General features: G+C 31.5%; 1 protein-coding gene across 3 annotated transcripts in view; it reads right to left on the minus strand.

The window, feature by feature from the left end:
* Window positions 1–11,531, minus strand: part of LOC122038411 (uncharacterized protein YfhR-like) — a 40,102-nt gene extending 28,571 nt beyond the window's left edge. Inside the window, exons 1-3 of one of the 3 annotated variants that reach the window (XM_042598155.1) lie at window positions 11,415–11,493; window positions 10,804–10,922; window positions 710–792 (exon numbers count right to left, since the gene is read on the minus strand). In XM_042598155.1, the coding sequence (XP_042454089.1) occupies window positions 710–792; window positions 10,804–10,922; window positions 11,415–11,457 (245 nt within the window). In that variant the 5' untranslated portion in view covers window positions 11,458–11,493. Of the gene's footprint in view, window positions 1–709; window positions 793–10,803; window positions 10,923–11,414 lie in introns of all 3 variants that reach the window. The other 2 variants (XM_042598154.1, XM_042598156.1) reach the window with 2 other exon arrangements.
* Between the last annotated feature and the right edge of the window lie 2,021 nt (window positions 11,532–13,552).

A 13,552-nucleotide genomic window follows, 5' to 3' on the forward strand; every position in this document is an offset into this window, starting at 1 on the left:
TTGTTTATCCAATCGATATTCTACCTATTGAACATATTGATATTCTTTATTTTTCTCCTTCCCTCAAAAGATCTTTCTTTCTCTGTCTTCTTATCATTCATCCTGTATTTTAAAACCTCTTAGAAATAGAATGAGGATAATACCTTCTATTGCACGAAAAAAAAACTACATCAAATACATCCAGATATCTTTATAATATCTTGTGAATCTTTTGTATGTTTTTGTCAACCTTGCATGTTTAGAAAGCTTTAAATGGTTACCTTTATTGTGTATAGCTAGGAAACACCTTACTGTTCACGAATAATTTACTAGCTCATTTAGAAGGAAAATTCAACTTAATATTTCTTTTAATTGTGGTGGCATGTGATGTTTTCAACATAGAAGCAATCTAATCAATACAGATTGGTTGTTTCAACAACATTCTCTTTCTCTGTCTTGCTTAGAGGTCATGTCTGATAACAAGCAGAAGAAAGTGTAGGATATTTCATTTAATTAACATGAAGCTAGCATTTAGCACTCTGGAATTGATGTGATTCTTCTAAACAATTCTATGTTAGTGTGGGTGTAAGAATCATGTCAGACAGTAACTATTCACCCATAGTTCCATATATTTTCAACAATGCATAAACAGATATCAGTTGCAGAATGATGGAAATACAATACAATTCATACATGTGAGGCATGGTTATCTAGAGTTTTATATACATACCCATTCCCAGCAAAATCAAAGCGAAACACACTGATCCCTTGATTGGTTAATGCAGAAGCAAGGCTAACAAAAATCTTTTCATCCTGAATAGTATTCAAAAAATATCAGGAATGATTAACATAGAAGAAAATTCATTATTAAGTTGCATGTTGGCATACAAGTTTAAGAAATATAAGAACAAATTAGTTCCACTAGTTAAAAAACTTCATTCCCACGGAGATCTATATAAAATGTAGACCATAGAATGAAATGTCGTTCAGTGCCGCCCGACACGAACGGTTTTTATCGTTCCGTCAAGCGGCCGAAACCGGCACAGGAGGTGTCCTTGTCTCGGCGGCGCCAGAGGAGTTGCAGGAATACTTCCGGAAGCGTCCCGCAGGCGTCGCGGGGCGCCTCCAGTGATGCTTCCGACGCACCCGGACGCAGCGATCACGGGCGATCATGGTTTCTTTTCCGATAATTAATTATTTTATTTAATTAATTTAAATAATTTTTAAAAATGTGTGATATTTCGAACAGTCTTTTATAAATCCTAATTAAATTATCCTAATAAAATATATAAAAAAATATAGTTAAAATTAAAATAAATTTAATAAATTTTATTAATTAATATTATGAAATTCTTTTTAATGTTTTAAATTTCATTTAAAAATTTAAAAAAATATAATAATTCTTATTTATATTCTAATATATTTTTTATTATTTTGTATTTTTTTATTTTTATTTAAAATTTAAAAAAATTTAAAAAAATCTTTAAAAATTCTAATAAATTGTATTTATATTCTGATATATTTTTTATTTTATATTTTTTTACTTGATATTTTTTACTATTTAAAATACATATTATTTAATTAATAATTAATTAAATGAATAAATAGTTAATTTATATAATTATTAATATATATAAAGTAATATATTATATTAATTTATATACTTATTATTATAGATAGATCCATTTAATTCCAGTTATTGATATATCAATTTTATTTAAATAAAATTATTTTTAATTATTTTTCTAACAATACTAAGTTCAATAATTGAGAACTTATATAAAATCAATATATAACTTATTTTTATATACACCATAAACATATTTATCTTATAATTGTTATATAATAAAAAAATATCGAAATCATATTGGCACGGCACGATACGATACCAAAATCATATGGTTCTAGTCTGAGACTGAAACCTCAGCATGGGTCGAAATTTTAAACCTTGATGTAGACTATTATTGACCCAAAGAATTATAAATATAAAAGAGAGCATATTTATAATATCATCAAATATATATTAATATCATCACTAACAAAATTCTTGAGAATATTTTTTTGCCCCACCCAATCTCCAACCTCTCACACTCAAAAATGTTAAAGGGGATGGTAGGGGCAAAATAAAAAAATTCCCACATTTCTTCAATTTAAACAATTGACTCCAAGAATTATCTAGAAACCAAGTTGCTAAACCTTGTAAAAAAGGCAAAAATTCTTAAAAATAGTATGCTCATATTGTTTAATAGTCTAAATATACACAACACTAAAAGGATCATTAATGTAGTAAGGGAATAAATTTCAAGTTTGAATTTTGATAATTATTCTAATTTGTTACTTTTTAATTGATAATGGGATAATTAATTTTTTTTTATTTTCTTAGCCTTTATTACAATCAAGGCTTTTAAAAGTGGTATAAGCAGCCACCCTAGGTGATCATGGCAAGACTCTGCTTTACCTATTGTGTAGGCGGTCATGGCTAGGTGGGTGATTTAAAAATTGAGGAAGGCACTATCTAGGTAGCCTAGGCGGTCTACACGGCCATTTGGTTATATTAGAGAAATAATGAGTTCAATGATGAAAAAAGGTCTAAAATGATGGGGAAAAAAGTAGTTCAGTTCGTGAGACAGATGAAAATACGGCAGTTCACTTAATAATTGTAATCATTTCTCTTCTACTATGCCAAAATCTGACTCCACTTCTGACTCACCAAAAAAACATCCTTCTACCTAACATCCAACAATATCTCATACGAGAAGCGGCTAGTCACATATGGCAAACACCAACCGCACCGCCCATGATGCCTGTCATCCTCATTCAAGGCCTTCTCTCAAAACCCCTTCTTCACTCATTGCATCGACACTCTAGAAAACCCTTCTTTTCTCAACACCCATCAATCGTTGCAACTCTTTTCCACATGCATTACCCCCAAAAACCTTCCTTTCCTTACACTCATTGGTTGCAGTGACTCCTTTACAAAGGATGTCTATCCATAGATATTGAATATGACATCATTGATCCTTTGTTGTTTACCACAACTCCCCCACAAAGTCTCCACAAGTACTAAACGTTCCTCTCCATCCACAACTCTACTAATGCCCCTCCCTCCATAGTGACTCATCAGCAATACCGATCCCTCTCCCTCCACAACATCCCTCTATAATCCATCAAATCCTTTCATCCACATCAGCAACCAACCACACTCCACAATAGTAAAGAACCAACCTTTGGCTAATTTTTTTTTATTTTTCATTGTTTTCTCCACGATAGTTTTACTTTCCATTTCAATCTCTAATTGTATATTTTTGTTGTCTTGTTTATTATTTAGTGAATTAAAGTATGAAAACAACCTCGACACACAACATAAAAGTTCTAAATGCTATATACCGCCCAAGGCAATTGATCCATCTTGTAATTATAGATATATTCCTAATAAAAATGACCTTATACTGTTAAGTCCAAATTCTGAGGGAAGACAATCAAAGTAAGTCTAGAGCACTTAGCTCATGTCCAAGGTAATATTGTGGTTGTTCGAATGTAACATCTAAAGATAAGAAAGTGATCATTGAATGCATGGAGTCAACAAAAAAGAATGACAAGACAAAATTGCTTGATAAAGAAAGAGCTAAGGTAGAGAAAGGGATGAAGAAATACAAGAAGTGGGTAGTAAAAGACAAAAGGCCAATGGATCAATTCACAGCTAGTGATCTTAGAAATGATTATGGCATCAACATCACAAAGCTCACTGAGGCAAAGTAGCCTCAAAGATAAATTTCCCAAGGAAGAAAAGGTAGAGTTTACCAGTATGTTGCCAAATGGTTCTATGAAGAAGGTATTCCATTTCATGAAGCCTTAAGTTTTTCCACACTATAGTATGCAATGGGTTTCCGGGCTATAAAAGTCCAACTCCTTATGAGATTGGTGAACAATACTTAAGAAATAAGTGGAAAAAATCTAAGATTTGCAAGCAGGATGCTTGGAAGAGAATCAATTGCAATATTATGATATATAGATCAGAAGAGCAAGATCAGTATGCTTTGTACATGAATTGATAATTAGGCACAATTATCCTGAAGCCCATTGATGGACCTAAGAATTATACACTCATGAATACATTTTTAAAATTGTTGATGAATGCATAAAGGATGTTGGAGAAGAGCATGTTGTATGTAGTACCAGATAATGTTGCTGGAAATTTAGTTGTTAAGAGATTGATGAAAGAGGAATTGTTGGGACTTTCGGGCCGCAAAAACCGCTTTTTGTATTGCGGAAACCCCGAAGTCTTGCCACGGATCCGTGCGAAGACATATAAAATAAATCATGTACATGTTTTATCCTAGATCTACACTAGATCTACATGAAAAGGGAAGTATACCTTTGAAGTGAAGTCCTTCGCAAATCCCGCTCGTCCAAGGTCCGTCGGATCTCAAGTGTGTTCAAGTGTACACACCTCTAGAAGTATCCACACGAACAAGAGATGGAGAGGAAACCTTAGAGTGTGCTAACACCCCAAGGAGTCTCGTCCAAGGAGGAGAGGGAGAGAAGAGAAGAAGAGAGGAAGGAAGAAGATGACTTGAATTCACCTTGAATGCTTGCATAAAGTGGTCGGCCACTTTTCTAGAGGTTTTATACCTCCATGTAATACCAAGAGTCATGACTCTTGGTCTTCCTCATGAGGTGGCACACAATGAGGTGGCTCTTGATGATGTGGAACACCATCATTGGCCGGCCCATGCCAAGTCACAAATGAGTTGGCATTTGGTCAAGTCAAACTTGACCCTTCATCTTCCCTCTCAAGTCAAGTCAAACTTGACTTAAATTCTCCCATGGTTGATCAAATCTAACCATTGATTCAAGTCAATTTGATTTAATGAATCTTTATTCATTAAATTAAATTGATTTAATGAGACATAATCTAAATTAGACTCATTCAATACATGAATCAAATTGAGTCCAACTCAATTAGTCTAATTTGGATTACCCTTAATCCAATTTCGTTCATCACATGAATCTAATCCTCTTGGTTCATCATATGAATATATTCTCCATCTAATTGTCCTTTGTGTGTGACCCTATAGGTTCTTGTAACGTTGGCAATGCTCCTAAACCCATTTAGAAGCATAAGTAATGAATGGTATCTAGTAACACATCATTACTACCCAAGTTACAAGAATGTTGAGATCCAACATCACCTTTGTAACTACTAATTGTGACTCTCACAATATGTAACAATGTCCTTCTATCTTTGACATCTAAATTGATCAAATGAGGCATAGACTGTGTCATCCTCTAATCAATTTATATCTTGAACTCCAAGTAGACTCACTCTAAATAAATGAACTCAATATCTCATATTGACTCATTTGGGCATGGCCATGCACTTAGTGGTCTCACTCTATCAAGAATCATGATGTCACTCCCGTCATATAGGAGGGATAGATCTCATCTACATCACTCACATCCCTCCGCATAATTTGTTACATATCCAGTAATCGCCTTTATAGTCCACCCAGTTATGGGTGACGTTTGACGAAGCCAAAGTATGCAACTCCTTATGTAGGGAACCATGGTGACTTCAGGTCCAAGGACTCATAGTCATACTAATAGTCACATGAGAAAGTATATGACACTCATATAACGATCCATGATACTTTCTCATGATGGGTCATTCAATATACATTCTCCAATGTATACCCATGTGTCAACTTGATATCTCTATATCCATGACTTATGAGATCAAGTCATCGAGTTGACCTACATGCTAGTCTCAGCGCATTAACATTGTCCCTGAATGTTAATACTTGACTAGGAATGATTAAGAGTAGTGTTCTTTATATCATCTCACTATCGATTCAACCAATCGATTGATATAGATAAGAACCTTCTACTCAAGGACGCTATTACACTTAGTTATTTGGCACCAATACAAGTAAGTATAACAATCATAAAGAAATGTCTTTATAAATATATAGGAATATGATACATCGAGTCCATACAACAATCATCATATGATTGGCTCTAGGACTCTAACTAACAGGAATACCCACACATATCCTGGTCCTCTTGTAGCCCACATTATTTATTTGATGCTTGAAGAGATTGGCAGGGGAAAACGATTAAGGATGCAGTTGAAAAAGCAAGAGTTCTCACCCACCATAAGGCATTGAACATAATGCATCACTTCACTTAAGACTTTAAGCATAGAATGTCACTTCACTCAAAAGTGTACAAGCTGGAATCACAAGCTTTGCAACTTCTTTTCTCACTATGAAGTCTTATGAATATGAGGGAAAAGTTTTCCCTGTAAAGTCTTATGTGAGGAAAAAGTTAAGGATCATATTTTCTTAGGATGAGCAAATAGACTAGAAAGTGCTAAAGGCAAGAGAGCAAATGTTGGTTATGAGCACACAATCTTAAGCATGTGTGAATTTTACACTGTGTCTGTCTTTAGTGAAGTTAGTGTCTGTCTTTAGTGAAGCTACTAAGGATTGTTGATACCGATAAAAGGACAATATGTGATTTGTGTAAAATGGCATAAAGGATGCTAAGAAAGGAATAATGACCTTTTTTAAGAATGAAGAATCTTCTTATTATAATAGATATGTGAATACCATTGAGAAATATACGAAGGGAAAATTAGATAGTACTCTACATGTTGTTGCTTATTACCTTAATACATTTTAGTATTGTAGGGACTCCATCAAAATAGATGGAGTTAGTAGTATTATCATGGATAGTATATTCACATATGTAGAGATTTTCTATCCTGATCCTACCCCTTAAGATAATGTGATAAGCATAAAATTGAATACATATAGATGCATTTGGACCTAACATGTAGCTCCTCTGGTATAAGAGGAATTAGAGTTTAAAGGATATGCAAGAATAGCAATGATTGTTTAATTGTGAATTTTTTTTTTGTATATAAAACATTTTTCAATAAATAGATCTCTCGTAGATTCATACAAAGAGAAGGAAATAAGCATAGAATTGAACACAAATAGATGCATTTGGACCTAACATGTAGCTCCTCTGGTATAAGAGGAATTAGAGTTGAAAGGATATGTGAGAATAGTGATGATTGTTTAATTGTGAATTTTTTTATTGTATATAAAACATTAATCAATAAATAGATCTCTTGTAGATAATAGATTCATACAAAGAGAAGAAATTCCTAGATCACTTGGAGTCAAATGATGCTGCTAGTGCTAGAGAATGGATGAATGAAGATGTAGAAGAGGAAGTAATTCCAAGATTAGGTTATACATAGGAAATAGATACAAAAGCCTCGGGACTCTAGCAAAGAGAACATAGAAAATAGTTGCAGAAGCCAATTCTAGCAAGGAGAAGTTGGTGCTTCTATAAGGGAAGACTTTGAAGAAGAAGAAATTAATTATGAGGAAGAAAATGAAGAGGGCAATGAGAAAGAACTAAATGAAGCTTTATAAATTTTCTCCCCCTTGAAAGGACTAGACTTGATTGTTCCTTACCACTATTTTGATTGTTCCTTAAACTATTCACTTATGAACTTATTTTATTGCAACCTTGAATGTAAGATTAGTTATCTTTTTCGTAGTTTGATATTGTAGAATGATAACTAATTACAAAAAAAAAAGTAGATCTGCCACCTTTAGTGTCAACCTCACGAATATAGAGGAAGATAAATGCAGGTCTAGGCATCAGGCACATGGTGGGGTAAACCCCAGGTCGTCAGTTCCTGAGAATCGATCTTTGGCCATTACACTAGAGATGTCATGCGTCCACCGTCTGCACTACGCTCGGGGGCATAACTAATTACAAACTTGATAGGCTCTTATTTGTTTGCACAATCTAGCAAGTTATAAATTTTATCCAAAGATTGTAGTTGCCCGCCCTCTTACACTATTGCATGAACTTGTGGAGCATTTTGAATTGCACAAGTCAAAGGACTTACAAAAAAGGCATTAAGAGACTATGATTCCTTTCGTGGTCCTTGTTTTGCTAGCACCTAAAGAGGATGACTTTTAGAGAATATACATCGATCACTATTGAATGCAAGTTTCTCATACCTGCACTTGACAACATGCTCAATTTTATGGCAATTTTAAGTGTTTAGTGATGGCTTTCGGACTAAACATCACAAGAACTTTTATAGAGATGATAAATCAGGTCTTGAAATTATTTATAAGGGAATTCCTCATATTGTGTTTCAATAACATTTTAATTCATAATAAGAAACATAATACCTACCAGGAGACATTTGCCATGTCCTTAAGACCCTTAGGCTTAAAAAGTTATTTGTTAATTTAAAGATGTGTCCTTCTTAAAACCTAAATTCTCTTCCTCAATTTATCATCTCAATAAAGGCATTTTGATCAACCTAGAGAAACTTAGGGTAAGTAAGACCTGGTTGAAACCTCATACCCTTAAGTGGCTTAAATGTTTCAAGGATTTGTGACCTTCTATAGGCACTTCATGAAATACTTTAATACCATTATAACTCTTGTAAAAAATTGCATTAAAGAAAGTTTGGTGCTCTAAATCTACCTTTTGTACTTTTTGAAAAATTAAGGAAAGGATGACTAAGTATCCTTTTTTAACCATCTTGAGCTCTTCAAGCCTTTTAAAGAATTTTGTAATTCTTCTAGAGTAGAAATAGAGAAGTGTTATGTAATCTGTCTAAAATAGGAATAGGCAGAACTCTATGTCAAGAAGGGAAGCTAATTGCATTTTTTAGCAAAACACAATAAAATTCAACAACGTTTTTCCACTTATGATAAAGAGTTTTACACTATTGCCTTATGAATTCATCTTGTATGAAGACAAGGATTGAATTTTATCCAATCACAAAACAAGCTAAGTGTCAAACATGCTGTGTGGGTTGAATTTTTCAAGAAATACACCTTTCTACTAAAAGGTTGACTTGGTGTAAACAACATATTCGTCAATGCAATGTCATGCTATAGTCATGATATACACAATAGGTACAATGATGGTAAGATTTGACCGACTCAAAGATGAGTATGATACTTGTCCCAACTTCACAATATTGTTTTAAGGGAATGTATTTGTAAATTTATAGAATATCATTTAGAGACCTTTTTATTTAGAAAATGCACTTGAATGGACTAGTTGGACGCTTTAAAAGGATAAGACCATCACCCATATTTTGAATTGATTTTAGTGGCCATTATTGTGACTAGATGTTACCTAAATTGTATCATAATGTCGCATATGTTAGACAAAACACATGAGTTCACATGGTTGTCGATTTCTCATAAACCGAACTAGACATTAGCATAAACTTCATTTTAGATTTACCCCAGACTAACCAAAACAACAACTATATTTTAGTAGTGGTAGACCAAATTTGAAAGATTACACATTTTATTTATCTAATAAAACAAATAATGCATTATATATAGCCAAATTACGTTTTATGGCGATTGTTAGACTACATAGGTCTAATAATGTTAAATAATTAGATAGGCATGTACACTTTGTCACATACTTAAAACTACTTCTTACAAATTCTATTGAAGTTATTTGAAATCTAGCTTAAATTTTCTTCTACCTTACCAATCACGGATGATAGATAGACCAAAATCGTCGACCAAAGAGAAATTTGCTTAGGTGTCTAATGAAAAAAAAAAAGTTGGAAATAAATTTTACCAGTTACTGAATTTGCTTATAATAATTCGATAAATTAGTCTATTATCAAATTTTGTTATCTACCATTTTATTCTTATCTAAATCAACTAAGAGTTTTGTTGACTTCTAAAATATGTATACTGATCTTAGGAGGAAAACTTCACTAAGTAATGAAATTTATAATACCCATCATAAATTTAATGACTACAATGTAGGGGAATATGTGTTCATTAGGACCCACCCTAAACATTTTACTAAAATCAAAAAGTATCATGTTCATTCTTTTGAACCCTAGAAATTTGTGAGACAAGTAGGTACTGATGTATATGTTATTGACTTTACTACTAATTACTACTAATTGGACAATAGTAAAATTTTCAATGTTGAGGACTAACTATCATACTGAGAGACATTTAAGTCTTCATCCTTATCTATTGATTTGTTGATAGGTTATGCTCCCATAGTGTTCATTCCTTCACTCTTATATGTTGCACAATCCACTGCTTAGATCAAGTGTGTTATGGACACTCAAATGGTGATAGCCCTCAAGGAAGCACCCAACAATAATTAGTACGTTGGAAATGAGTTCTAGAGATTAATGACATATAAATTACTGAAAATGAACTTGGACACCACACTCTCAAGCTACTTGAAGCAATAGAACATCAATCATATAGTCCATCTACAAAGACGCCTCTACTTTTCATCCATGTTCAACATTGTAAAGTCTAATTTGGCAAGTCTCTTCAGACAGTCAGGTTTTTTTTATTGGGAGGGGGGCAATGTAGAAAAGGAATAATTTTAAATTTAAATTCTAATTTTGAGTTGTTTAGTAATTAAGCCATCTGCTTATAGACTTAGATCAATCAAAACTAGCAATTGATATAGTGAAAATAAACATATAGAGAATCAGCCTCTGAGTCATGTATAACAATCTTATGTCTGTAGTTGATAAAGTAAGATGAATTTTCCCTAGTAAGAATGGATTTCCCATGTAAGAAATAGAAAAATGAGAATTAGGTTAACAAATTGTAGAAATGGGAATATTCATTACACATGAAATTGACAATCATCTGAGACCTAAAGATAACTACGCAATGTTGAATGGAACACATTTTTCTCTTTCTAATTTCACCAAGAAATAGTATGCAATTGAGCTAGAAAAAAAAAAATAGCAAACAAATGAAGACCTACCTTTGATGATCTGAAACCATGGCACACAATCACAAGCTTCATAGACCCATTATAATGGAGCAGCCCGACAAGCTTTTCTCCATGCTTATTCTGGACGGTAATTTTTGATTGAGAAACCTCTAAACTCAAAATATCAATAAACAGTTGTCTCAGATTGGGAATTTGAAAAGGAAATCAGACAACAAAATCGCATAGAACAACAACTAACTTTATACCACTAGGTGGGGTCGGTTAGCAACAACAACTAAATCCTAAATCGCATAATAATAATAATAATAATAATAATAATAATAATAATAATAATAATAATTAATTCAATCATAAAAAGTTAACCTTTAATTGAACTATTGAGGTGTGCTAGAATTTAGTTCAGAGGCAAATTTTAACGGGTTTAAGGAATTTTTCTAAGGAAACACTAAAAAAAAATGTCTTTCTAATAAGGAATTCAACAAAGCCTGGTGTGGGAGCAATAGCATTCACCAAAACTCAATGAGGCCCCAAATCTTATTCATCTTTCCACAATGTTGCCCTAGAATGAATTGAACTCAAGGCGGTTCACTTATTGGAAAGGGAACGAGAAAGAAGAAAAAAAATCGGAAAAAGGGGATCACCGGAGACTAATTGCTCATCTGAGCCAGGAGGCCGCTCCGCCATCCTCCGTTCCGCTCGGGTTGGATCTCAATTTGTCTGCTTCAGTCCGTGTGGATCATTTCCCTCACCTATTTAACAAGTTTAAATTTCAATAGAGAGAAACTTTTATTATTTTTTAAAAATTAAAATATTTCTTAATTCCGTCCCTATAATTTCATTTTTATCATCTCATCAATCATATTTCCATAAAACTAAAAGAAAACCAATTATAATGGTAAACTTAATGGCATCACAAAGTGAATACAAGCGAATTTTTATTATAATAAATTTAATCATTAATTATTTTCATATATTAATATTTTCTGTTTTAATCATCATTAAAGTATTTTTTGAGCCATTTCAACTAAGTGAATGTTATTCCGTTTTAATCTATAAAATTATATCACTAAAAATAAAAATCTATAGGAGGAAAAAAAAATTGAAGTTAAGAGGAGCATTTATCTTAGCACAGCAATTGCGACACTTTGTATTGAAAATATATTCAATGAAATATTATATATCCATTCAAATTTGGTCCCAAAATTATTGAAACAACCACATGTTGAAAATGAAAATCTAATTTTCTAAAAAGAAAGAGAGACATTTGCACTTGACAAATTCAAGTCGCTTAATTTAATTTTAATTTTTGTATCTGAGCTTAGAACCATCTTTGATTTATTTTTTTTTTTTGTTATATTTTATATCTACATACTAAAAATATATTTTTTATAAAAAAAATGAATTACACATTTTAACTGTTTGCACACAAATTGTGATTTATTCTTAATAAGGATTTATTATTTGCCTGAATTTATCAGATTTTTTTTAAAAAAACTTTAGAATTGTTGCTGAAACTATAGTATTCACATTCTGGTTGAAACTTAGGTTAATTTAAGTTTTATATATGTCATGATTTTAAATTGAATTGAACACAAATTGTACACTAGGATAATCTAAATAATGTTTTATCTGTAATAGTATGTGGTTGGAGATTGTTAGGAATGCTTTGATTTTGATAATTTGATAATTTGTGATAAGGACATCTAACTTTAAAATGCCCTCATATTCTGGATAAAGAAAATCTTAATTTAATTTTTTTTTTTTTATTAGTGCCATGAAAATAATTGAATTGTATAATGTAATTGAATTATTATAAATAAAAGAATAATTTTATTTATAGTCGTATTTTCTATGTAATTGATAGATAGATATATAATAAAATATCTTAATAGTCTTTGTATTTTATATTAGATTGAGTATGATATCAAACCCCAATCATCGAATCTAAAAAAATATTATAAAATATAATTATATATTTAATAAATAATTAAAATTATTCTTGCATTTATGTTTGTAACTAAAGATTGTTGTATAAAGTGTTAAAGTATTGCAGTAATAAATCTAGATATGTATTGGACGAACTTATAGAATGAGACCATGATTAAAAAAATTAAAATTAAAAGGGCATTTCTCATGATCGTTTTTGTTAATAGGTCACTCTGTTTTTAAAAATAAAAACACTTTAAATAATTTTAATTAAGTTGGTAAAAATATTTTAATATAATATTGTTTATGTATATCAATTTGATCAAATTGGAGTAATTTAACTCTATATCATAACATATATATTGTAGCTACTGTAACAACCTGGAATATATATTTTTGGGATGAGAAATGTATTGGATCTTTGTTTTGAAGGTTTTTTTAAAAAGGCATGTTTTTTTAAGAAAATGATAATAAGGAATGCTATTTTTGTGCATTATTAAAAGGTCCCTAGCAATAGTGATTTTAAGAGGGGGCATTGACATGACATTATGATGAATACATAGATTATTTTTTTAGTTGACATCTTATATTCCGTTTACGTCGTCTGATACAGTATATTAACGAGTGGATTTAATAAAAAGATAGAAGTCAAAGTTAAAATAAGGTGTAGATTTAATTTAGATACATTTTAAATTCCTAAATTGAGACCTTGATTAGATTTTAATATTGGATAGATAGGGTCTAATTAACACTGCTATTTTATAATTGTACTAATTCTGTTTAATAAATTAAATATTTTTCTTGTTGAACTAACATGTTTTATAGGAGCAAAAAAAATAAAAAAACCTTAGGT

This window comes from Zingiber officinale, chromosome 1A (assembly GCF_018446385.1).
Source record: "Zingiber officinale cultivar Zhangliang chromosome 1A, Zo_v1.1, whole genome shotgun sequence".
Taxonomy (NCBI): Eukaryota; Viridiplantae; Streptophyta; class Magnoliopsida; order Zingiberales; family Zingiberaceae; genus Zingiber; species Zingiber officinale.